Here is a 25,116-nt window from a genome sequence, read left to right on the forward strand (position 1 = left end):
TATCATATGTTGTGAGTGCAGATGGTGAGGAGACACATTATTAGGACAGAGCTGTTGGTTTAATCCAAATGTTGATGAGATCAACTAAACTGGGGGTGTCCAATCCTGGTCCTCCAGATCTACTATCATGCATGTTTTAGATGTGTCCCTCTTCCAACACACCTGATTCAAATGATAAGTCTTTCATCAAGCTCTGCAGAAGCCTGATAACGACCGTCAGGTGAACTGGAAGAGGAAACATCTAAAACATACAGGACAGTAGATCTGGAGGACCAGGACTGGACACCCCTGAACTAAACCCAGTGAGTGTGAAGCTCCAAACAGACTCAGGTGTTGATTCTCAGAGGGATCAGCAGGACCAGGACACCTGTCCCACTACAGGGGGTCATGTGACTCATGCTGTCGTCCAGGTGTGTCCACCTGTTGGTGTCAGTGTGGACAGACATAATGTGAGCTCATTGTTGATGTTTGGTCCACAGAGTGGAGCAGCAGAGCTCAGAGGTTCCCACTGGTCTACAGGATCAGACTCAGCTGGACTCCATATTTAAGGTGTGTACATGTCCAACATCTACTGGTCCATCTGTTCTGTCCAATCATGTCCTGCTGCTGGTGTCAGACCAGTGGACGTCACTGTGTCCAACATGGACCTGAGCTTTGGTCCATGGGTGGACTTTGGGTCTTTCATCATGTTTTGTGTTCCAGCTGCTGGAGGAGAACATCTGCACTTTTGTCAAGAACGAACTGAAGAAGTTCCACCAGGTTCTGAGTACAGATTACCCAGAATCCTTAGAGAGTCTGAGTGATGAGGATGAAGAGCAGAGGAGGAGCTCAGAGGCTTTTCTGCAGATCACACTGAACTTCCTGAGGAGGCTGAAGCAGGAGGAGCTGGCTGAGCGTCTGCACCGCAGTAAGACCATTCTGTACAGATTGAACAGATGAAAATACTGGATTTACTGTGAGACTGATGGTTTTATCTGGGTCTGCATTCAGGAAGTTGGTCTGGAGTTCAGCATAAACTGAAAAGTAACCTGAAGCAGAAGTTTGAGTGTGTGTTTGAGGGCATCGCTAAAGCAGGAAACCCCAAAACCCTCCTGAACCAGATCTACACAGAGCTCTACATCACAGAGGGAGGGGCTACAGAGGTCAACCAGGACCATGAGGTCAGACTGATTGAAAGAGCATTCAGGAAACCACACAGACCACCAACAACCATCACATGTGAAGACATCTTTAAAACACCACCTGACAGAGATCAGCCAATCAGAACAGTGCTGACAAAGGGCGTGGCCGGCATCGGGAAAACAGTCTTAACACAGAAGTTCAGTCTGGACTGGGCTGAAGACCAAGCCAACCAGGACATCCACTTCATATTTCCATTCACCTTCAGAGAGCTGAATGGGCTGAAGCAGAAGAAGTTCAGCTTGGTGGAACTGGTTCATCACTTCTTCACTGAAACCAAAGAAGCAGGAATCTGGATCTTTGAAGACCACCAGGTGGTGTTCATCTTAGACGGTCTGGATGAGTGTCGACCTCCTCTGGACTTCAACAAAACTCAGATCCTGACTGATGTGACAGAGTCCACCTCAGTGGATGTGCTGCTGATGAACCTCATCAGGGGGAACCTGCTTCCCTCTGCTCGCCTCTGGATAACCACACGACCTGCAGCAGCCAATCAGATCCCTGCTCAGTGGGTGGACATGGTGACAGAGGTCAGAGGGTTCACTGACCCACAGAAGGAGGAGTACTTCAGGAAGAGGTTCACAGATGAAGAACAGACCAACACAATCATCGCCCACATCAAGACATCACGAAGCGTCCACATCATGTGTCACATTCCAGTCTTCTGCTGGATCACTGCTACAGTTCTGGAGAATGTGTTGAAGACCACAGAGAGAAGACAACTGCCCAAGACCCTGACTGAGATGTACATCCACTTCCTGGTGGTTCAGGCCAAACTGAAGAACGTCAAGTATGATGGAAGATCTGAGACAGATCCACCCTGGAGTCCAGAGACCAGGAAGATGATTGAGTCTCTGGGAAAACTGGCCTTTGAGCAGCTGAAGAAAGGAAACCTGATCTTCTATGAATCCGACCTGACAGAGTGTGGCATCGATATCAGCTCAGCCTCGGTGTACTCAGGAGTTTTCACAGAGGTCTTTAGAGAGGAGAGAGGACTGTACCAGGACAAGAGGTTCTGCTTCATCCATCTGAGTGTCCAGGAGTTTCTGGCTGCTCTTCATGTCCATCAGACCTTCATCAACACTGGAGTCAATCTGCTGTCAGAAGAACAAACCCCATCCCAGAGGTCTGGATCTGCACAGACACAGTTCTACCAGACTGCTGTGGACCAGGCCTTACAGAGTCCAAATGGACACCTGGACCTGTTCCTACGCTTCCTCCTAGGTCTATCACTGCAGACCAATCACAGACTCCTACGGGGTCTGATGAAACAGACAGGAAGTAGCTCAGAGGCCAATCAGGAGACAGCTGAGTACATCAAGAAGAAGATCAGTGGTAAACTGTCTGTCGAGAGAAGCATCAACCTGTTCCACTGTCTGAATGAACTGGAGGATCGATCTCTGGTGGATCAGATCCAAGAGGAAATGAGAGATGGAAGTCTCTTCCGTTATGGTCTATCTCCTGCTCAGTGGTCAGCTCTGGTCTTCATGTTACTGTCATCAGATAAAGATCTGGATGAGTTTAACCTGAACAAATACTCTCCTATAGAGGAGGCTCTTCTGAGTATGCTGCCAGTCGTCAAAGCCTCCAACAAAGCTGTGTGAGTCCAGACAGAGTGGAGTTGATTGAATTTAGAGTCTGTTTTAGGACATTTTTACACCTTATTCATTCCTTGTCAACCCACGACACTGATCATGTTAATCAACATCATAACAACTAGATCCTGTTTGGTCTTCAATGCTGGTTGTAGATTTTCTTAAATAAATCTGTAAATGTACGAGTTAAGGCGAAGACACACCAACCTGACTGCCGATCGTCACTATAAAAGGTAGCCCGACTGATCAGTCAGCTCTCGTCTCCCCAATGCCGTCAAAAAAGTGTGAAGAACACACCAAATCAACTTCCGACTCAAAAGTATGTTCTGCGCTTGCATGAGATGTAAACCCAGAAAAAATGAAGGAGCATCCCTGTAGACCAAAACCCACAGCTCACTGTCGTCAGTAATTGTTGTCAGCAGAGTGTTGAGTAGTTCAGAAGGGTTGTTGTTGTACTTGTTGAGCACATGGTTAGTAATAAGAAGATCCTGGTGTTGTCAGCTCTCAGGCTTCTACTGGTGGAAGATGAAAGATGTCACAGGTGAAAACTGAGGAGAAATTGCACCATGCTAACAATGCTGACAATGCTAACAGTGTTCACTTCATGGACTGAATGAAGTCCATAGTCAACACTAACTGTCACTCATTCAGATCCGATCTGAGCAGTGAATAGACTATTATAGAAGACAGTAATAGTGTGAAGTACCTTGGCAGAGCTGGATTCACATGGAAACTTCTCCTTCACTCATTCACTAGTCCCTCCACCAATTAAATTGGTCCAACTGAACGACGGCTAGTGGCCGATTACACATGTTGAATCGGCCAATAAGACTGGCGATGGCATTAACGACAGCTGATTGAACGGAACACACCAAACAGGCTCATGTCACTGACCTCTCCAGATTGCCCAACCACCTCTGACCGCCAAAAATCGGGTTGGTGTGTCTTCGCCTTTACTGAGACCCCCAGATAAATAAAGGGGTCATAACCATAATTATAAATGAACAGCAGTGAAGGTCCATACAGTTTGTCTGAGTGTTCACAGGAAATAGTAGCTCTGTGATACATTGACTTTATAACCTGATATTTGACCAAAACTAGTGATTATCTGTAGAACTATTGGAACTGAAATGAAGTAGAGTTTAGTGAAGATCAGTTTATTCTGCTGCTGTTTTTAATAAAACAAAACCATCTGTTCTGTTTCTGCAGACTGACTGTCTGTGATCTGTCAGACAGAGGCTTTGAAGGTCTGTCCTCAGTTCTCAGATCCCAGTCATCTAGTCTAAGACATCTGGACCTCAGCACCAATGACCTGAAGGATTCAGGAGTGAAGATCCTGTCAGATGGACTAAGGAGTCCAGACTGTAAACTGGAGACTCTCAGGTCAGAAAAAGTTAGAATCTGAATTCAGTTCTTTCTGATCTTTGGGTCCTGACTGAGTTTTATTAAATCATGTTGTACTTGTTTAAATACAGGGGTGGGACAAAATAATGGAAACACCTTCACCTCAAGATGATAATGCCCCAATCCATACAGCTAGAATTGTTAAAGAATGGCATGAGGAACATTCTAATGAAGTTGAGCATCTCGTATGGCCGGCACAGTCCCCAGACCTCAACATTATTGAGCATTTATGGTCAGTTTTAGAGATTCAAGTAAGACGTCGATTTCCACCGCCATCGTCTCTAAAAGAGTTGGAGGGTATTCTAACTGAAGAATGGCTTAAAATTCCTTTGGAAACAATTCACAAGTTGTATGAATCAATACCTCGGAGAATTGAGGCTGTAATTGCCGCAAAAGGCGGACCTACACCATATTAAATTATATTTTGTTGATTTTTTAAGGTGTTTCCATTATTTTGTCCAACCCCTGTAAGTCATGTCCACTATATTCATAAAGAACTTTAACAAGAACACAGATGTCCAAAGTGCTGTACAGAAATATAAAAACAAATAAAACACAAAAGAATTAATAACAACAATAAAAATAATTATACTTTAAAACAATAAAACCAACCTCTCTCACTGAGTTAAACAACAATGAGAAAAAGTATGTCTTAAAAGAGGATTTAACTGCAGAGCATCTGACAAGGACAGAGGGATCAGACAAAAGACTAATGAGGGTCCTAATGTTCACACCCTTATTGGTGAAAGACTTGCAAAGTTCTCACACATTTCAGTCAGTTCTCCAGACAGACTGACTGGGGGGTATTCAGAGCAGTAGGGATGCACGGATACCACTTTTTTCCAGACCGAGTTTAAGTACAAGTACTTCCATTTGAGTACTTGCCGATACTGAGTACCAATACCAGTCCTTAATAATCCCATTCCAGTTGTTAGTTCTTTTTGTAAATGTGCTTTATTGTCGTCATCAGTCTGACTGGAACAAAGTGCTGCTACTGACATTTAATGTGTTGGAACAAGCGTTTGTCAATTAATCCACCAGGGGGCGCCGCTCTGAATTAACCATACTGGAGAAATACCACGAAGAAGAGGAAAGTTTTATGAAGAAAACGAAAGTCAGTAATAACAAACATGGAGACGACAGAGGTAACACTACTGTGATACTAATGTTGCAGCGTTTTCTCTGGTACGATTTAAAAGCTTAGCTTCAGCCGGTAGAGAAAAGAGAAATGAGCGATAAGTTTGGTTTTCACTTCCACTGGTGGCGGTCTGCACCGCTCTGCACTTCCATAGTGTTATCAGTAGGATGGAAACCAGCCCAGCCCTGGGTAGTCGTCCTAAATGTGTCAGTAGTTTTTCTCTAACTCCCACAGTGGCTCTTTGAACAGATCCTCTATCTCCACGGTTCTGCTGGTATTCTCCGTCTGGGTACTCATCCACCAGCACCTGGAAAACGGATGGAATGTACGCAGAGGACGGACAGAACGCTGCATCCGTATCTGTCTGTGTCTATAACATTACTTACAGTCAGCGTTACTTTTATCACCGTCATTTATTTGGTTAAATCTCCACACTCTTCACACTCCCCACACATTATTCCTCCTCCTCGTACCTGCTGCACTGATCTGTGAATGTCACACAGCTGTAAGTGGTATCAGTGCAGTTGTATCAGATTACTTTTACGAGTACTAGTACAAGTACACACACTGAGTATCGGAGCCGATGCCCAATACTGGTATCGGATCGGTGCATCCCTACAGAGCAGAGTTTACGGTTTTCAAAACATGAGGATTTAAAAGAAAGGTGTAAATCTAGAGCTGCACAATCCAGTCAAACACAAGTGTAATCACTAAATCAACCTGTGTAATTATAAAAAGAAAAAGATGATAATTCAAGGGTCAGGATTTAGGTGGATTTAGGCTGATCCAGATGGAAAATTAGGGAATTAAAGTTCAACACAACCTGTGTTTTATGGAGATGATTTGGACTTAGTGACACTGAACAGATGGAGGTACTGTGGAAAACAGGAAAAATGAAAATACAACATAAAAGTATTTTTTACTGTGAAGTTTTGGTATTTTTACTCTAGTTTCAGTTTTTATGTGACATAAAAACAAAAGAACCAAAACTCATGTGGTCCAGCAGGATATTTAAAGACATTAATTGACATTTGTTTGACCTTTCAGGGCCACTCAAGGTCAAAGGTCATGGCACCAAATGAAAGCCCATTTGTGACTTTCTATCTATTGCCAATAGTAATTATGTCAATACAGGGTTTCCGCTACATGTAAGTGTTGGTGGCGCTCCGCCAAAATAAAAGCCGCCATGCCTTCAGAATTATGTTCTTTTTTTTTTCAGATGATAGAGATGGAAATTATTTATTATGATCGGATCCATATAAACATAAAGTCTATTTATGGACCATAATAAGAGAGTGAAAATATTCTCATAAAATGTGGCACTACTCTGCAAATAATTTAATTTTGAAAACGAACACTGGAGTCTCAACTTCCTGTCTGGCTCTACAGAGGCTCGCTCAAGACTGGTGACAGCAGAGTAAAGGGAGAGAGAAATGTACCTAAGCAAGAATACGTTTAACCAATATTTAGCTCAAGCCTGTGAAAATGACCCTGATGTTATGTCAGTGTTAATAATGCACTGTTAGCAACAGTAATGTTTAACCTCCTCAGACCCAGCTATGGGTTTCCTGTCCACATTTGTGGACAAGAGTTTCACAACTATATACAAAACAAAGAAAAGAAAACTGTCCACCACATAGAACATTCCACAAAAATTTTAAAAACTGCATCTGAAAAAAACTGTTGCATCGTGATGTTTCCAATATAAGCACTTATTTAATAAAAAAACAAAAAAGCTGGCACTTTGCTGACATTTCCTGGGTCTGAGGAGGTCTGATTACGGTTGCACTGATCCGATATTAAGATCGGATATCGGCCCCGATTTCAACATTTTAGCTGGATCGGGGATCTGTAAAAGCAACCGATCTGTAAGACCCCTTTTAATTTTGCAACACAGGTTATGTCATGCATGCATTTTTGTTTCAAAAAATCCTGGAGAAAACCCTACAATATCTTTAACTGTTTGGAAGTTACAGAACTTTGAAATGTGTCCCATTATAAACCAGTGGGGATTTTTAAGATTTCAATGATTCATACAAAATTCAAAAATCAATATTTCTCAATTTTTTGAACAAACTTGGTAGACCTTACCCCAAAGAACCTCTGCTATGAACTTCAATTGATTCTGGCTGTTTTGGAAAAGAAGTTTCTAGAAATGTGGACATAGATGACCTTGGGTTTGACTTTTCAAGGTCACTCAAGGTCAAAGGTCATGGCACCAAATGACAGCCCATATGTGACTTCTATCTATTTCCAATAATAATTACATCAATATCTTCAACTGTTTTGAACTTATAGCACTTTGAAATGTGTCCCATTACAAACTAATGGAGATTTTTTAAATTTCAAAAATTCATACAAAATTCAAAAATCTGTATTTCCTAATTCTTTGAACAAACATGGTAGACCTTACTCCAAAGATGTTCCACCAAAAATATCAAGTCAGTCTGACTGAAGGTTTCCAAGAAGAATATTCTTGAAAAATTGTTTCTGGACGATGGACAGATGACACCGGATACCTATAGTCCGTCTAAAAACTGAAACTAGCCTAATATGACATTGTTAAATTATTAATCTGTGCATTTGTCTTAAACAACCAAACAGAATCAAATTACAATAACACTGAAACTGAGATCTATGTGGACTGTGATGGTCCTTCATTCCAGACCTGACCTGATTGTAATCCAAATATCATCTGTGTCCTCCAGGTTGAGTATCTGTGACCTGTCAGAGAGAAGCTGTGAACATCTGTCCTCAGTTCTCAGATCCCAGTCCTGTACTCTGACTCATTTGGACCTCAACAACATGGACCTGAAGGATTCAGGACTGAAGATCCTGTCAGATGGACTGAGGAGTCCAGACTGTAAACTGGAGACTCTCAGGTCAGATAAAGTTAGAATCTGAATTCAGTTCTTTCTGATCTTTGGGTCCTGACTGAGTTTTATTAAATCATGTTGTACTTGTTTAAATGCAGGTGTATTAGATCTAGAGCTGCACAATCCAGTCAAACACAAGTGGAATCACTAAATCAACTTGTGTAATTATAAAAAGAAAAAGATGATCATTTAAAGGTCAGGATTAAGGTGGATTTACGATGATCCAAATGGAAAATTCAAAACAATAAAGTTCAATACAACCTGTGTTTTATGGAGATGATTTGGATTTAGTGACACTGAACAAATGGAGGTACTGTGGAAAACAGGAAAAATGAAAATCACAACATTAAGGTGTTTTTTACTGTGAAGTTTGGGTATTTTTACACTAGTTTCAGTTTTGATGGTGGACTTGGCATTGTTAAAGGACTCATCTGTGCTTTTTCTTTGATAAACGGGCAAACAACTCAAATTACAATAAAAAAAATGTGTTTGTCACTAAATTGTGCAGCTTTATTTGGATCTAAGCTGTAGAACAAACTGAGATCTATGTGGACTGTGATGGTCCTTCAGTCCAGACCTGACCTGATGGTATCATCATCTGTGTCCTCCAGGTTGAGTATCTGTAACCTGTCAGACAGAAGCTGTGAAGGTCTGTCCTCAGTTCTCAGATCCCAGTCCTGTAGTCTGACTCGTGTGGACCTCGACAACATGGACCTGAAGGATTCAGGACTGAAGATCCTGTCAGATGGACTAAGGAGTCCAGACTGTAAACTGGAGACTCTCAGGTTTGGATTGTTCAACCAGTGTGAACGATGATGATTAAATCCATGATGCACCTGTAGTGGATCAGTCTGACCTGGTTTTCAGAGCAGCTGTTCAGTGTCTGACATGAAGCACATGCATGTTCCTTTAATTAACTGTATGAAGGTTTATTTGAACCAAATGAGTCTAAATCTACAGATATTATCCAAAGGACAGTAAAGTGTCTACGGTCTGAGGGTTGGACTGGAGTGGAACTGGTTTGTCTGTTCAAACACTGGAACCCAAGAACCATTGAACCTTTGATTTGGAGCTGGTGAAGGATGTTCATTTATGCACTGGATGGTTTTGGACCGATATCTGGACATCTCTGTCCTTATTTGGTCAAAGTCAATCTTCATCCAGTTAAATGTGTCTGAGAAACAGTTAAAGATCAGGTCTTTTCAGACTGTGGACAGGGACTGGACTAGTCTTAGTCCAGTTCAGATCTTGTCCTGAACCGAGTCAGTCCAATAGAAACTGTCTCCAGGTCAGTCCCATTTGGACTGAAATCCATCCACAGAAGAACTGTGTCCAACAGCTGACGCTGCTTCTTCTCCCTCCTCAGATGATGTGTGATGTTTTGTGTTGCAGACTGTCAGGATGTCTGATCACAGAGGAAGGATGTTCTTCTCTGGTCTCAGCCCTGAAGTCCAATCCGTCCCATCTCAGACTGTTGGACCTGAGCTACAACCATCCAGGAGCCTCAGGACAGGAGCTGTGTGCTCTAGTGGAGGATCCACACTGGAGACTGGACACTGTCAGGTATGGACTGAGCTGATGCACACACAGAGAAGAAGTGATGGAACAGGTGGAGCTGACAGGAACACTGTGAGAATGAGTGATAGAACAGGTGGAGCTGACAGGAACACTGTGAGAATGAGTGATAGAACAGGTGGAGCTGACAGGAACACTGTCACAGCTGATTCCACATCCTTTACTGCAGTTCCAGACCATGGTCACAGATACAGACCTTCAATAATGGACTGACAGGAACTATGGACTACATGTGAACAGAAAAGCTGGAGTGGATCACAGTGATGTCATGTCCATGTTTAATGCTGCTCTGACCCCCACCCCCCCTCTCTTCTTTCAGGTTGGAGCCCAGTGGAGACCGATGGTTGAGACCAGGTCTGAGGAAGTGTAAGTGGATTTCCATTGGATTACAGAGTAAACCCAACCTGAACATACAGTGGGAGCTGGTACCACATGAGAAAACACATCAACTGTCAGTGAAGACAGAGGGGGAGCTGACAGCTGATTGGTCAGGACACGGATCACATGACACAAATACCCTCAGAACCTCAGCCCATTGGCCAATCACACCTCCTCTGTCTATGGATTATTCTAGTGTCATTCTTGTGCCGCTGTCTGATAAAGGCGGAAGACGAACAAACAATAAAGTCAATTAAAGCCGCAAGCAGCATTGAAAGGCCCTTGCCACGGGCACGTCCAGTACATGTATGTCCATCATTCAGCAGGTGGCGCTATAGCACCAAATTTTAATGTCTTCTGATGAATGGGTGGAGACCTGGGAGACTGACAGCTGATTCAAATTTGAGCCAAGTTGATCGTATATCCGAACTGAACCAATTTTAATTAAAAAAAATAAATTTGTAGGGGGCGCTATAGAGCCAAATTTCAAATATTTCAGATAAATGGGTGTAGGCATGGGTTATAGACAAGTGAGTCAAATTTGAGCCAAATCAGTATTCGTATGTCCAAGCTGAAGCAATTTTTGTAAAGGTAACTTTGTTCGGGGCACTATTGCGCAAAATTAAAATTTCTTACAATAAATGGGTGTAGGCCTGGACGATTGAATACTGATTCAAATTTGAGCCAAATCATTGAGTGTATAACCAAACTGAAGCAAGTTTTGTTATGGCAAATTTCTGAAAAAACTTCGCAAAGTTTGCAACCTCCTTGCACAAAAACGGTGACACTGATCCCAAAAATCTGGCTAACTTTTGATGCCCCACTCCTCTAGATACTGTACACTGATTTTAAGCTCATTTGGCCGAACGCCCAAGGAGGAGATACACTGAACAAAAATATAAACGCACCACTTTTGTTTTTGCTCTCATTTTTCATGAGCTGAACTCAAAGATCTAAAACTTTTTCTGTGTACACACAAGGTTTATTTCTCTCAAATGTTGTTCACAAATCTGTCTAAATTTGTGTTAGTGAACACTTCTTCTTTGCTGAGATAATCCATCCACCTCACAGGTGTGGCATATCAAGATGCTGATTAGACAGCATGATTTTTGCACAGGTGTGCCTTAGGCTGGCCACAATAAAAGGCCACTCCAAAATGTGCAGTTTTATCACACAGCACAATACCACAGATGTCACAAGTTTTGAGGGAATATGCAATTGGCATGCTGACTTCAGGAATCTCCACCAGAGCTTTTGCCTGTGAATTGAATGTTCATTTCTGTACCATAAGCCATCTCCAAAGGTGTTTCAGAGAATTCATGAAGAAGACTGTGCAAGGAAAATGGTGGTCACACCAAATACCGACTCGTTTTCTGACCCCCCTAGACCACCCAATACAGTAAAAGTGCACATTTTAGAGTGGCCTTTTATTGTGGCCAGCCTAAGTCACACCTGTGCAATAATCATGCTGTCTAATCAGCATCTTGATCTGCCACAGCTGTGAGGTGGATGGATTATCTCAGCAAAGGACAAAGGAGAAGTGCTCACTAACACAGATTTAGACAAATTTCTGAACAATATTTGAGAGAAATAGGCCTTTTGTGTACATAGAAAAAGTTTTAGATCTTTGAGTTCAGCTCATGAAAAATGGGAGCAAAAACAAAAGTGGTGCGTTTATATTTTTGTTCAGTGTAGTTTAAATACGACGTCAGCGAAAACGCTGACTCAACATTTTGGAAATTTCAATCCAATATGAAAAATGAAATATGAAAAATCCAATATGAGAAATAAGACAAAAAAAAAAAAATTAAATTTGAAAGGCCCTCGCCACGGGCACGTCCAGTACAAGTATGTCCATCATTCAGCAGGTGGCGCTGTAGCACCAAATTTTAATGTCTTCTGATGAATGGGTGTAGACCTGGGAGATTGACAACTGATTCAAATTTGAGCCAAATTGGTGTTCGCTTGTATGAACTGAGACAAGTTTTGTAAAAGTATATTTGTAGGGGGCGCTGTAGTGGCAAATTTTGGGATTCTTTTGATGAATGAGTATAGGCCTGTGAGACTGACAAGTGACTCAAATTTGAGGCAAATCGGTGGTCATATGTCTGAACAGAAAATTTTTTTGCAAAAATAAATCTGTAGGGAGCGCTATGGAGCCAAAATTCAATTTCTTCCATTGAATGGGTGTAGGCCTGCGACATATACCACAGAGTCAAATTTGAGCCAAATCGGTGTTCGTATGTCCAAACTGATGCAATTTTCATAAAGGTAAATTTGTAGGGGGCACTATAGTGCAAAATAGCAATTTCTTTCAATGAATGGATGTAGGCTTGGGAGATAGACATCTGAGTCAAATTTGAGCCAAATCGGTGTTCATATGTCTGAGCTGAAGCAATTTTTGTAATGGCAAATTTTTGAAAAAACTTCACAAAGTTTGCAATCTCATCGCACACAAACGGTGACGCCTTCACCTTTACATTGGACCTGGTCCCATTGGCATAATGTAGTTCCACTTTTCAAGGGGGCGCTGTCGCAACAGTTTTTTACCAACATCTACAAAACCTATATGTAAATTCAAGAGATTGACAACTGATTCAAATTTGAGGCAAATCGGTGTTTGTATGTACGAACTGAGACAATTTTTGTAAAGGTAAATTTGTAGGGGGCTGAAAACCCAGTTGAGTCGATCAGGAGGAAAGTTTGTCACAGTAACAAGTTCAACCCAAAACATCTAATCACCTCCTTAAATATTTATGATCCATTAGATAAAGGCTGGAATATTCTGGGTTTTATGAACAATTAGGAAAAAGGGAAGGATTAGATGAATAAATGTGTGCAGAGGCGGTCACTAATCCAGTGTGTTTGTGATCAGAAGGTTTTGGACAGTGAACTTGGACACACAGACTGAACAGAACCATTGGAATGAAATGTCAGTAAATTCCACTTCCTGTCTGTCTGTCCTTGACTACTGCCTACATGACATTAGACAGAAAAACCACAGCTACAACTCACATCTCAGAGCTTCAGTGAAATAAAACTCACACAGACCTGTTTCAGAGCAGACCTTTATTTGGGTCCATCCTGAGTTTGGACAGAACCATCAGAACTCAGACCTGTGGAGGTTTAAAGGGCTGTGACGCTGCACCCATCAGTCATCTGCATTGGAACACACATTATCTATGGGATCACATGAGCAGCATTGATTTAGTCACATGTTCATGTGGAAGATTTTCATGAGAACTTCATGACTTCTGTGTTTGGTCTTTGGCTGAACTACTAGGAATTGTACAACTATCAGTACTTGTGTTTAATGTGATACAAACTAAACCAAAATTATAAAAAAACAACTAAATTAAACAGAGCAAGAACAGCAAAGTTACAAAGGTCATCCTTTGAATATTCAACAAAATCAACATTTTTATTAACTTTCTCTGAATATTTTCTTCATTTTTCTGATTATTTTGCTCAGTTTTTTCATTTTTGCTATTTTTTCTAAATAACTTTATACTTTGTTTTATTAGTTTTGAAAATTTTGTTTTTAATTTAGTTGTTTGTTCATTTTCATTCATTTGACTGATTGATGATTAATTTGACTGATTATTGTGTTCAGTTTTTCTTCCTTTTGTTGAGTATTAGTGTTTGTAATGTGGTACCAGGTGAGGTTGTGTCACTGTGGTTTTATATTCCATGTAATGCGGCGTCTTTCCTTGTGACTGCACAGCTAGCAGCTAGCTTACAGCTATAAAACACTGACGTAGGCTGGCCATTTAGCGGTTGGAGGTAAGTGAACGAGGAAGGAGACGAGGCAGAGGCAGGAGATGGCGTGGTCCACAATTTTTAAAAAAATATTTTCAGTATTACCTATTTCAAACAAAGTGCAAATGCTAAAAAGTGCAAATGGTAAAAAAGTGCAAGTGCATATGGAGGTCGGAGCAGTAGTGTCTTCTCCAGCAGCAGAAGCACAACTGATGACAATGGGCACCTTTTATACTATTCTACTAACTGGATAAAACCACTACAACTCCACAGGGGAGTTACAAATCTACATAAATTGTAAAAACTAATCTAAAACCTCCATAACTAAAACCCACAACCTTAACCTCTATAAAACCCAATCTATATACCTAAAAATTCTAAACCTAAACACCAAGGATAAATTAAAAACCCATAAACCAATAGAATACACCTCCTGGCTCCCCCACACATTTCCCTGCTTTGGTCCAGGCCGGAACCTTCTTAAGGGCTGTTGTTCATGCAGGGACTCTTTTCACTGACGGACCTGGACACATGGACAGGGTAAGTATAAACACACTAAACACCATTCACTAAACACTTTAAAATCCACTAACACAGACACTAAACAAAATTAAACTTAAATATTGCACATTTACATTGCACTGCATCTGTTTGTGATCTGATTTATGTCTCCCTCCTTCTCCAGGGCCAAGTAATCATCAATTAAAATACAAGTACCACTGGATATAAAAACTGAAAAGGAAAGACAATAAAATTAATAAACTACTTTTAAAACCAATCGTGCAATTATTTTGTTTGTGCAAATATGTTTGTTTAAAGTGCTGTGCTGTCAAACGACATGTGCAAGTTAAAGTGCTTAAGTGACAAAAGGTGCCTGTATTCATACTTAACAGTGACAAACAGCTGTTTGTCACAAACACACACATGACCGATCCAACATATGGTCATGTGTGTCACAGTAACAGTGTGTGAACCAGGGACACAATTACAAACAACCAGTCATTCTAAGTCTGTCCCCTAAAGACCAATCAAGCTGATCACTGATCAATAAGTGCAGCTGTTCTGTGTTTTCTTCTGTCCATCAGATTTCTGTGAACTCACCCTGGATCCAAACACAGCGCACAGACACCTCAAACTGTCTGAAAACAACAAGAAGGTGGAACTAGTGGAGGAGGATCAGTCCTATCCAGATCATCAGGACAGATTTGAGAAGATGCATCAGCTGATGTGTTCAACTGGTCTGACTGGTCGCCATTACTGGGAGGTCCAGTTCAGTGGACGGGTTAATTTTACAGTGACTTACGGAGGAATCAGAAGGAAAGGAAGCAGTTTTCCCAGTGGGTTTGGAGGAAATGATCACTCCTGGAGTCTGGAGTCTTATGAAGGTGGATACAGGGTCTGGCATAATCACAAAGAAACACCCCTCCATCAGTCTTCCTCCTCCTCCTGGCCCTCCTGGTCCCGCTCTGGTACACTATCAGTGTATGTGGACTGTCCTGCTGGATCTGTGTCCTTCTATGAAGTCTCCTCTGACAAACTGATCCACCTCTACACCTTCAAAACCACATTCACTGAACCACTGTTTAGAGGATTTGGACTGACGTGGCCTGGATCCACAGTGTGTCTGTGTGATGTGTAGATGTGGAGTGTAGTTGTATAGTTGTGTTGTGTAGTTGTCAGTATTGGGAATAATGATGTTAAAAACAGCGGTGTTACTAACGCCATTACTGTTTTCCAGTAACGGGTATCTAATGAATTACTATTTGAAACATTACAACGCTGTTACCGTGACCGGCAGTGAAATGTGGTGTGTTACTATGCACTGATATCTAACAGCTGTTATCTGTCCTGGCTCGCTCAGCCAGGCAAGAGAGGTGTGACGTTCGCGGACGGGTCGAGTCTTTTGAACGGCTCTTTTCAGTGTGAGCCGTTCGTTTACGAGCCGTTCTTCCATTCAGATTACCCACACTGCCTTCATGCTTCACCTGTGTGTCCATGAGTCTGAGTTGTCCACGCTGCCTTCACCTGAACCACTAATGACATGTCCGAGTTTGAGTTGTCCGCAGCACACCCCATTCGCTTGAACGCAGTTACGTGCACAGCTAATTTAGGGGAGGAGTTATCAGTGAGTCTGACTGAGTGGACTGAAGACATTTACCACTGGATCAGGAAGGAGTGACTGAAAAAAGTGCAGATGTGGGATTAACTGGAGGAGCATCTTCTTCTATAAATGCAGATATGCACTGATGTGGTGGAAAAGCCCGGCCCTGGTGGACCCCAGCCCAGCCCTGGTGGACCCCACTCAGGCCCTGGTGGACCCCAGCCTCACTACAGTCATGGTATTCAGTACCTGTCTGCTCTTCTACTGTATGTAACTGACCCGTGAAACACACTCAAAAATCAGTTTCCTTTTACATATTTGAAGGTTTTTCTAAAAAGTAACACAATAATTACGTTCCCTGGTAACTAATTACATTTATGAAGGAGTAATTCTGTTACTAATTCAATTACTTTTTTGGGAAAGTAACTAGTAACTAATTACTTTTTAAAAGTAATTTGCCCAACACTGGTAGTTGTGTACTGTAGTTGTGTAGTTGTGTAGTGTCCCTAACGTTGAATCTAAATCTGTTGAATTTGATCTCCGTCCTGTGTCAGCTGATCATCTCCAAATACACAGAACATTTACAAACACCAATAACATCAATCAGCCTTAATTCAACTAGTATTTGGTTTGTTTTGGATGCTTGTTTCCTTAATTTTACTTCATTCTTTTTAATTCTGTCGACATGATGAATTATTTGTCTTGTGTTTTCATTTTTCTTCATTTATGTTGAATTTTTTTTTCTGATCATTTTGAGGTTTTTTTGCTCTTCATTTTAAGTTCACTTTGGTAATTATTTTGTTAATTTTTGTACATTTTGACAATTCATTTCTCATATTTTTCTTGTTTTAGTTGAATATTTTGTTCATGTTGATGATTTTGTTCATGTTGATGATTTTATATTTTCCCATGTTTATTTTTTTTTTTTAGGGACCAAGGCCACGGGGAGAGGGCTTTTTTATTATTATACCAAGATGCAATAAACTGGAATTTGACCCCTGTCAGCATGCTCAAAAACTCACCAAATTTGGCACGCATGTCAGGTCTGGCAAAAAATGTGATAAAATGTAAAAATTAACACCATAGTTGCCAAAATTAGCTCTCTAGCACCCCCTAGATACACAAAAATGTCCCTAGCAGCCAGTAGGAATGTTGTAGGAACATGAAACAAATGCCAAAATTTTCATCTCATTGAGCCCGACAAATCATACACTGATACCCATGAGCTAACTCCAACAGGAAGTTCAGAATTTGCCTTTCAAAATAAAATGGTGGCATACAAACTTCCAGCAGGAATGTCGTAGACACACGAAACCAACGCCAAAAGTTTTGTCTCATCAAGCATAACAAATCATACACTGACACTTATGAGCTAACTCCAACAGGAAGTTTGCAATTTGCCTTTCAAAATAAAACATCAAAATGAAACTTGTCTGAGGCCATTTGTCACACTGGCTTCTAAATAGCACCAAAAGATAGTGAGCCCTTTTAAAAAAATTGATCTTGCACTTATTTCATAACTGTCTTAGTTTTTTTTTTTCTAAGCCCTGAAGTTGCAAAATCTGAAACTGAGAATTCAGTTTGGACTTTTTCCACACATTATATATCGATACATTCACAAGACTCACCACAAGTTTGCTGTGCAAAAATTTTTGAGATAGGATGTATGGTTTTGGATTGACAGCAATTTATTTGAGAAGTGGTGTTTCACTGAACTGAACCATTAACTGAATTGAATTGACTCACATGTCTCATCTATAGGAGCCATGTGACATGGACATGCATGCACACGCTGACAGCTGATTGGCCAAAGTCCTCTAGAATGGAGAGGCTTTTGTTCTGTTAGAAAATCTAGAAACAACTCATCATAACTCTAACATTCCTGGGGTTTCAGTAACAAATTATAAATCAAAATGTAGGAAGAACTCTTTTATTTCAAAGACTGTTCACGCTTTAATCTTAGGGTGTACTCACACCAGGAAAATCTGATAGTTCACTTGCTTTGGGCCGGACCAAATTTTTATTATTATTTTTTTTATTTTGGTACAGTTTGCCTTCACATTGTATATTTTTGTAAGTGGACCAAAATCTGTAAACAAAACCACGCGTGCTGAGGTCGTTCAGCCATTGGACAGAAATGAGCAGTGTCGATTAAAGCTTCAAGTCCAAAGTGAAAGGAGAGAATCATGGAAATTTTGCATGCTGTTTTTGTTATCGTCATAGTGATATGGTTTTTACAGATGCAGACGTTTGCACAAATGTTTGAGCTGCAAGAGTGCTTGATGCAACGTCAGGTTTACAGTACTGTAGAATTCATTTCTCAATGACGAAGACTCAGACAGACGTCTACGGCGCTCATGTGCGCACATCATGTTGTGACTGTTGTTCTTATTCATGCAGGACGCAACAGGTATGTAGTATATCAAAGACTGTTCTCCAAAAGCATCAGTGCTCCGTACTGCTGACCTATGTGTATCTATCCTATATCACCGTTCAGTTTAGCCAGGTACAGAATTCCTTAACGCAGGTAAAGTTTGCTGGGGGTGATGAAGTCGTTTATTATTTTTCTTTTCAAGCACAACAGACAAATCTAACCGTCATCCTAATCATTCTCTCGCTGAACAAGCTGAAAACATCGGAGTTTTTATGTGTCCTTTCTAGCAGTTGTGTTATATGTACATCTGCCCAGATGTCCAAAAGGCAGCGTGTCTGTTCAGAGCTCCAAGTTTGACCATGGCTCATTTTCAGCTCCGTAGCCTATGAATCCTCACTCGGAGCGCGTCTCTGGTAAAACTCTGTTTTCCATAATGCTCGACACATGACGGTAGCTCGTTAGGTATGAAAAAAGCCAAACTGTGGCTGCTTTCACACCTCAAACGAGCCGCACCAGGGTTTGTATGGAACCGTGCCGAGACCACCTCTTCAGCTGGGTCTGAGTTCGCTTGTTTGGTCCGGAACAGAGTTCGGTGGTTTTTATTCACACCAGCCCAAAAGGTCTGAACCAAGGGAGCAAACGAACTTTGGTCCGTTTTAAACGGACTAAACAAGGCAGGTGTGAATACACCCTTAAACTGTTTAGTTTTTGATCTATAGGCCTCCAAGCGCATCAACTGATGAGTTTTCCCTCATTCACTCCAATATTAAATTTCTCTCACTAACATGTTTGACTAACTCCACGTTCGTACAGTCACTGCTTTTTCAGTTCTAACTTTTTTTCAACATATTATTTATCAATACGTTTGCACAACTCTCCACAAGTCTGACACACATGAATTTTTCAGATAGGCGCTACGGTTATGGATTGACGTCAGTTTGTTTGACAGGTGGTTTTGTAGGTAGTTTAACATGGACACCCATGTCTCCTCCACAGGTCATTAGTGGTGATCAGGTGCATCTGCCATGTTTCTGCTCCCATAGCAACCCTGTAGAGTCCATAGCAACTGTGTGTGTGTTATTGTGAGACTACTACATCTACTACTATTACTACTGCTATTACTACTAGTACATCTACTACTACTATTATTACTGCTATTACTACTACTACATCTATTACTACTACTACTACTACTATTAATACTACTATATCTATTACTACTACTACTGCTATTACTACTACTACATCTACTACTACTATTACTACTGCTATTACTACTACTGCTACTGCTATTAATACTACTATATCTATTACTACTACTGCTGTTATTACTACTACTATATCTGTTACTACTACTATTACTACTACTACATCTAATACTACTGCTACTGCTATTACTACTACTACTACAACATCTATGACTACTACTACTGCTAATGCTATTACTACTACTACATCTATTACTACTACATCTATTACTACTACTACTGCTACTGCTATTACTACTACTACTACTACTGCTATTACTACTACTACTACTACTGCTATTACTACTACTACTATTACTACTACTACATCTATTACTACTACATCTATTACTACTACTACTGCTACTACTACTACTACTATTACTACTACTACATCTATTACTACTACTACTGCTATTACTACTACTACTACTACTATTACTGCTACTGCTATTACTACTACTACTATTACTACTACTACATCTATTACTACTACTACTGCTACTGCTATTACTACTATTACTATTACTGATCCAACCTGCATAATGTACAAAACTGATTATAACTGATTCTCTCTCTGTCTCACACACACATGCATACACACACACGCACGTGCGCACACACACACACGCACGCGCGCGCACACACACAGACAGGGTAGGGTTTTTCAAAGTAAAAGCCTCATTAAAAATGTGAAAAAAAAACATAAAACTCCCCCCCAAAAAAACAACCCAACAACGGGTGGAGGGAGGCATGATGGGTAATGGGTGGCAGCATCGGAGGGGGAACCCGGCCAGAGCATGAGGTCCCGCCCAATGCTGCTTGCAGCTTTACTTTTACTTTTACTTGTTTTTTTAATTTTCATAATTTCTTATCATTACTTTGTCCTTTTTCCCTGTTTCCATTTTATTGTTTTGCTATTTTCCATTTTAATTAATTAATTCTTAGTATTTACTCAATTATGATTAAGTTTTTGTCCTGTGTTTTCATTTTTCATTCATGTTCTTTTTTTTTTGTAAATGTTGGTGATTATTCCATTCTATATTTTTCTTCATGTTGAACATTTAGTTTCTTTTTTTGTGTTTTTTCATTTGGACTTGTCATTACTTAGAGGTTCTTATGCTATAACGCTGCTGCCCATAATGTTGGAATAAAGTATTTTTCCTCTTGTCATGAAATGATTGTGAATATGTGATTTATTGTTAATGCAGTGGAACTGGACTGTCCACAATCAGTCCCAGTTGAATGTGTGAGGTTGTCAGGTTCTGTCTGTGTTCCAGTCCTGTGGTCTGGATGCACATCAATCTAACTATAGAAGTGGGCGGGACTTTCACTGGAGGAAAACTCAACTCATCCAATCACAGTCTATATATGACTTCTATCAGTGACCAATAGGAACTAGAAATAAATGTAGAAATGCATGTCTTTGTATGTGTGTGTGTGTGTGTGTTTGTCTGTCTGTGTGTGCATGTGTGTGTCTTTGTGTGTCTCTGCCTGTGTGTGTGTATCTATGTGTGTGTGTCTGTGTGTTTGTTTGTGTATCTCTGTGTGTGTGTGTGTCTGTGTGTGCATGTGTGTGTCTTTGTGTGTCTCTGCCTCTGTGTGTGTGTGTGTGTGTCTGTGTGTTTGTGTGTCTCTGTGTGTGTGTGTGTCTTTGTGTGTGTGTCTGTATCTGTGTGTGTGTGTGTCTGTGTGTTTGTTTGTATGTCTCCGTGTGTGTGTCTCTCTGTGTGTGTGTGTGTGTGTGTATGTGTGTCTGTATCTCTGTCTGTGTGTTTGTTTGTATGTCTCCGTGTGTGTGTCTCTGTGTGTGTGTGTGTGTGTGTATGTGTGTCTGTATCTCTGTCTGTGTGTTTGTTTGTATGTCTCCGTGTGTGTGTGTGTCTCCACATTCAATATCTCAGTCAGTTGATCAGAACAATATTTCCACAGACATTAGTCCTTTTGGAATACAACTGCCTTCCAGTCACACAGCGCTGCATGATGGGAAATGCAGTTCCAAACAGGAAGTGCTCATTTCCTCCCCTTCCTCATGTGTAGTTGGAGTTTGGCTGTTTCATGACCAGGTGGGTTTCTGCTCCAACTGAGCGTTTATTCTAGAACATGCTGCAGCTCCACAACATAAACAGGGAACTGACACTCCACATCTACAAAGGCTCAAGTTTTGTTCTGTGGGCAACACAATCTAAAGGTACTTCCTGTTTGGACAGACTTCAAAATAAAAGCACTTCCTGAAATTACTTACATTAAAGCGTTTTGTCTTAATATTCTCAGCTTTGTTATGACTCTCTTTGACTCTTAGCAATCAACTGAAATATCTGAAAATAAGTCAATAATGTCTCCTTTTCATATAAACTTAACCCCCATGAATTGCCTGGTTTTCTTTAAAGTCATATAAATTAGTTCCATCAGACGTATTTGAGCCGAACCACACAGGGAATCCAGCTGGACCCAAGTCTGGCTGAAAACTGGGACTACATTAGATGAGGACACATGACTTATGTCTGAAATAAATACTGTATTTATCAAAGTTTCAGCTGCTGATAATGTTTGTTTTGTTTTGTTTGGGTTCAATTTTGTTTGGGGGGGGGGGCACATACGAGTTTATTTCTACTTGACACAGAGATGGAATTCAGTTAAAACTGAACAAAATAGAAACAACTGAGACATAAACCTGATTTTAATCTGTTTGAACTCATGTTTTTGTCTTCAAAATCTGAAAGAATAAGAGAAAAATTTAAGATGTTTTTAGTTCAGTGATTTTATTTTTATTTATTCATTTTTTATTCATTTATTTATTTATTTATGAAGTGTTTCATGCGCATTTAAAGGGCCAGCGCTCCAAACCACCTTTCTGGTGTCATTACTCAGAAATAGGGTTGGAGGTATGGAGTTAAATGAATGAAGAATGCAGACCCAAGCAGAGCATTTACAGTTTATGGAGACCACAGGGAAATGTGGGAAAAGGAAGAATTCCCTTTAAAAAAAAAAAAAAAGCAAAATATCACTTCTTTAAATTTTCCTCTTATTCTTTTAGATTTTGAAGATAAAAACATGAGTTCAGATTAAAATCAGTCTCATTATGTCTCATTTTTTGCTATTTTATTTAGTTTTAACTGAATTTAATCTCATTCTGTGTCAAATATAAATTCATATTTTCAGGTCCTTACGGTAAAAGCCCTGATATGAGTAAACAGGAGTTACACTGCCATCTGGTGGACACTTGAGTATTACAACAAAGACAACCATAAGAAGGATTACGTTGAATAAATGCTGCCTTATAAAGTTTTATGTTTCATAAATAAAATCAGTCTTCACTTAGCAATATTTTTACAAGAAAAGCATAGAATTTATAAATATAAATAAACAAATAAAAGAATAAATAAATAAAAAATGAATAAATAAAAATAAAATCGCTGAACTAAAAACATCTTAAATTTTTCTCTTATTCTTTCAGATTTTGAAGACAAAAACATGAGTTCAAACAGATTTTTAATCTTTTAATTTTTAAAAATCTTTTATCAGGTTTATGTCTCAGTTGTTTCTATTTTGTTCAGTTTTAACTGAATTTCATCTTTGTGTCAAATAGAAATAAACTCGTATGTGCCCCCGCCCCCCGCCAAAAAAAAAAAAAGAACCCAAACAAAACAAACATTATCAGCAGCTGAAACTTTGATAAATACAGTATTTATTTCAGACATAAGTCATGTGTCCTCATCTAATGTAGTCCCAGTTTTCAGCCAGACTTGGGTCCAGCTGGATTCCCTGTGTGGTTCGGCTCAAATACGTCTGATGGAACTAATTTATATGACTTTAAAGAAAACCAGGCAATTCATGGGGGTTAAGTTTATATGAAAAGGAGACATTATTGACTTATTTTCAGATATTTCAGTTGATTGCTAAGAGTCAAAGAGAGTCATGACAAAACTGAGAATATTAAGACAAAACGCTTTAATGTAAGTAATTTCAGGAAGTGCTTTTATTTTGAAGTCTGTCCAAACAGGAAGTACCTTTAGATTGTGTTGCTCACAGAACAAAACTTGAGTCTTTGTAGATGTGGAGTGTCAGTTCCCTGTTTATGTTGTGGAGCTGCAGCATGTTCTAGAATAAACGCTCAGTTGGAGCAGAAACCCACCTGGTCATGAAACAGCCAAACTCCAACTACACATGACGAAGACGGGAGGAAATGAGCACTTCCTGTTTGGAACTGCATTTCCCATCATGCAGCGCTGTGTGATTGGAAGGCAGTTGTATTCCAAAAGGACTAATGTCTGTGGAAATATTGTTCTGATCAACTGACTGAGATATTGAATGTGGAGACACACACACACACACACACACACACACACACACACACACACACACACACACACACACACACTGAGCCCTTCCAGTTTTATGATATAGTAGATTCTGTGAATTCAGTCCTTTATTGTCTGTGTCTGTGTGAGTGTGTGAGTGTCTGTGTGTGTGTGTGTGTGTGTGTCATTTTCATCCTACAGTCATAATCCTGTCACTTTGTAAAAACGCTGATAGATGAGTTTTTGTGAAGGCGTCGTCTTCATTAGTAATTTCTTCAAACATCTTCTTCTCTGAAACTACGGGTCGGATTTATTTTTATTTGTATCTTCTTTAGGGACAATGTCTACAAAGTTTGTTCACAGTTTTGACAAATTTAGATTTCTGCCCAATTTTTTGTAAATATTCTAACTGTTCCTTTCCTTCTACTGGTCCATATTCTGATGGTTTCTAACATGTAAATGGTTCCAGATATCAGTCTAGTTCAGGGGTGGGCAAACTTTTTGGCTCAGGGGCCACATTGACTTTTAAAATTTGACAGACGGGCCGGGTCAGCACAAGATACGATACATATAAAAAAAACACATATTTGTTAACACTACATATCAAACATAAACAGAAAAAAAGCATTCCAGGGTTAATATACCTTTTAGTGGGAACAGTGTTGTTGATCACCCATTTATGCCAGTGCATCGAAGTCTGGTGTTAATTCTGTTGTGGCAGTTCTCAGAACAGATCTGAGGTGTTCATCACTCAACTGGGATCTGTGACCTGCGTGAAGTTGGCCCCCCACCCAACGAAAATCTCTGGTTAAATATTCTCATTTGTTTGTGCTTCGTTAGTGCTGGTTTGTGCCGTTAAAACTGTTGTTTGTACTATTATAGTTATTGAGTTATTAACAATTCTTTTATAGGTCATTCTGAGGTCAGCCAACCCCCCACTTGCTCCAAAATTCACCGAAATGGTTGCGTTTGTTTGTGCTTCGTTAGTGCTGGTTTGTGCAGTTAAAATTTTCGTTTGTGCTATTATGGTTTTATAGATATTAGAGGATTTATTTTCAGCCGACGACGTCACACAGCCCCCCACTTCCTCTAAATCGAGTGGAAATGGTTGCGTTTGTTTGTGCTTCGTTAGTGCCGTTAAAATTGTCGTTTGTGCTGTTATGGTTTTATATATACAGTATTACAAGAT

The 25,116-nt window shown here is 40.2% G+C and overlaps 1 protein-coding gene across 1 annotated transcript; it reads left to right on the top strand.

Moving 5' to 3' along the window:
• The first annotated feature begins 9,747 nt into the window (after nt 1-9,747).
• Nucleotides 9,748-15,737, top strand: LOC115428900 (stonustoxin subunit beta-like). The gene is made up of 3 exons (XM_030148146.1): nt 9,748-9,755; nt 10,087-10,133; nt 14,990-15,737. Exon 3 carries the CDS (start codon nt 15,118-15,120, stop codon nt 15,541-15,543), a length of 426 nt encoding a protein of 141 aa, XP_030004006.1. The 5' UTR covers nt 9,748-9,755; nt 10,087-10,133; nt 14,990-15,117; the 3' UTR covers nt 15,544-15,737.
• Nucleotides 15,738-25,116: the final 9,379 nt, after the last annotated feature.

Source organism: Sphaeramia orbicularis, chromosome 11 (genome assembly GCF_902148855.1).
Source record: "Sphaeramia orbicularis chromosome 11, fSphaOr1.1, whole genome shotgun sequence".
NCBI lineage: Eukaryota > Metazoa > Chordata > Actinopteri > Kurtiformes > Apogonidae > Sphaeramia > Sphaeramia orbicularis.

Excerpts from the sequence above, each read along its gene's own strand:
- LOC115428900 (XM_030148146.1), top strand. The coding sequence starts at position 15,118 with ATGCATCAGCTGATGTGTTCAACTGGTCTGACTGGTCGCCATTACTGG.